At 42.1% G+C, this 1,731-nt stretch overlaps 1 protein-coding gene across 1 annotated transcript; it reads left to right on the forward strand.

Moving 5' to 3' along the window:
* Positions 1–191: 191 nt before the first annotated feature.
* On the forward strand, positions 192–1,725 carry LOC119588106 (inhibitor of growth protein 3-like). Its single transcript, XM_037936815.1, is given in 2 exon segments — positions 192–774; positions 776–1,725. Coding segments are annotated over 2 exon segments (1,149 nt in total). The 5' UTR covers positions 192–411; the 3' UTR covers positions 1,562–1,725.
* Positions 1,726–1,731: the final 6 nt, after the last annotated feature.

Raw genomic sequence — 1,731 nt, forward strand, 5'->3', positions numbered from 1 at the left:
GGTATAATAAAAAAGATGGATGATACTTATTACAGTAATAATTACATTTTGATAATGATTTCTCTCTAGCTAAACACTTCGATCAATGTAAAAAATATAATGTGAGTCCGAACATATATTCAATCGACATATGCAAAATGACGAAGTCGAAGCCATTAATCCTTGCATACGGACACAACAATTTTCAGCCAATGGAGTGCCAGTCTCTGCCTCTTGTTTACGCGACTTTCGACCAATGAGGTGAGAGATTCGATTTTGTTTTAGTCCTTTAGGACCAATCAGAACGGAGGATCGGTCGAGAAACGTTTTATTTACATCGTTGGGATTTGTGTTCTTCACGTTGAGTAGAAATGGAATAAAGAATTCCCTCTCTGACGACTGTCAAGACGGAAGAGTATAACCAACACCAAAATGCTGTACCTCGAAGATTTCCTAGAGGTCATTGAACAAATACCTCAGGAGATACGAGACAGGACGACGGATCTGCGTGAGTTAGACTTAGGCATTCAGAACACCTCCGACCAGCTGGAGGAGCAGATCAAGATCTTCTTCGGCAATGCCAAGAAGATGAAGCCTCAGGAGCGAGAGGCGGAGTACGAGAAAATCCGGAAAGAATATTATAAATTGCTGGACGATGCGGAAGAAAAGGTGCAAGTTGCGACCAACATGCATGACTTACTAGAACGCTACATGAGGAAGCTTGACCAAGAATTGGAGAAATTTAAGTGTGAACTTGAAGCTGACAGCCCCGGTATCACTGAGGTGCTAGAGAAGGCGATCTCTAGAGTTAGATGAGCCTATCAGAGACAATCAGAAGGAAAACCGTAACGTCACACATAGTTATCGAAATTCCGAGCGTCGGCAGTCCTCATCTTCAACAGTGATCATCAAGAAAGAAGAAAGAATAGAACCCAGCTTACCGACAGGTTTATCGACATCCCCTCCATCATCATCAACCATAGCCTACACACTAGGCCACATGGGTGCTGGCAGTAATGCTATTGCAGCAGCAGCATCTCAAGCAATAGCAGCTACACAACAGATGCAACAGGGTCGCCGTACAGCAAGTCTCAAGGCATCATATGATGCTGTAACCTCTGGTGTTCACCCAACAGAATTCTCCATTGGGAGTGAGTTAGCAAATGCTGCCCAAACTGCTCTTGCAGCTTCATCACTTCCACAAGAGACGGCCACAACAACGAGCAGTAATAGCACTAGCACTGGATCCAGCAACAAGAAACAAAAGAAGAAGCATGGGGGATCGACCAGTAGCCTAACTGCCCCTGCTGTTATGGAAGCTTCACCTGCACCTTCAGAAGACTTACTTCAAGATGCACTTATCGATCCCAATTCAGAAAATCCAGACTGGACATATGATCCTAATGAACCAAGATATTGTGTCTGTAATCAAGTATCATATGGTGACATGGTTGCTTGTGATAACCCAAAGTGTCCAGTGGAATGGTTCCATTACCCATGTGTTGGTATTACAGCTCCACCAAAAGGAAAATGGTATTGTCCACAGTGTTCAGCGACCATGAACAGGAGAGCAAGAAAGTAATTGTGATGCCAAATAAGTAGAGATAATAGTGAGCATAGTGGTTTAATGCTATTATTTTGTGTGTAATTTTTATGACCTAAAATGAAGAAATTATATATTGGTGCATCATGAATAATGGTATTTATTCATGTTTTATATAAATTACTTCTTTTTCTAAATCTGCCCACATG

The sequence above is a fragment of the Penaeus monodon genome, chromosome 23 (assembly GCF_015228065.2).
Source record: "Penaeus monodon isolate SGIC_2016 chromosome 23, NSTDA_Pmon_1, whole genome shotgun sequence".
Taxonomy (NCBI): domain Eukaryota; kingdom Metazoa; phylum Arthropoda; class Malacostraca; order Decapoda; family Penaeidae; genus Penaeus; species Penaeus monodon.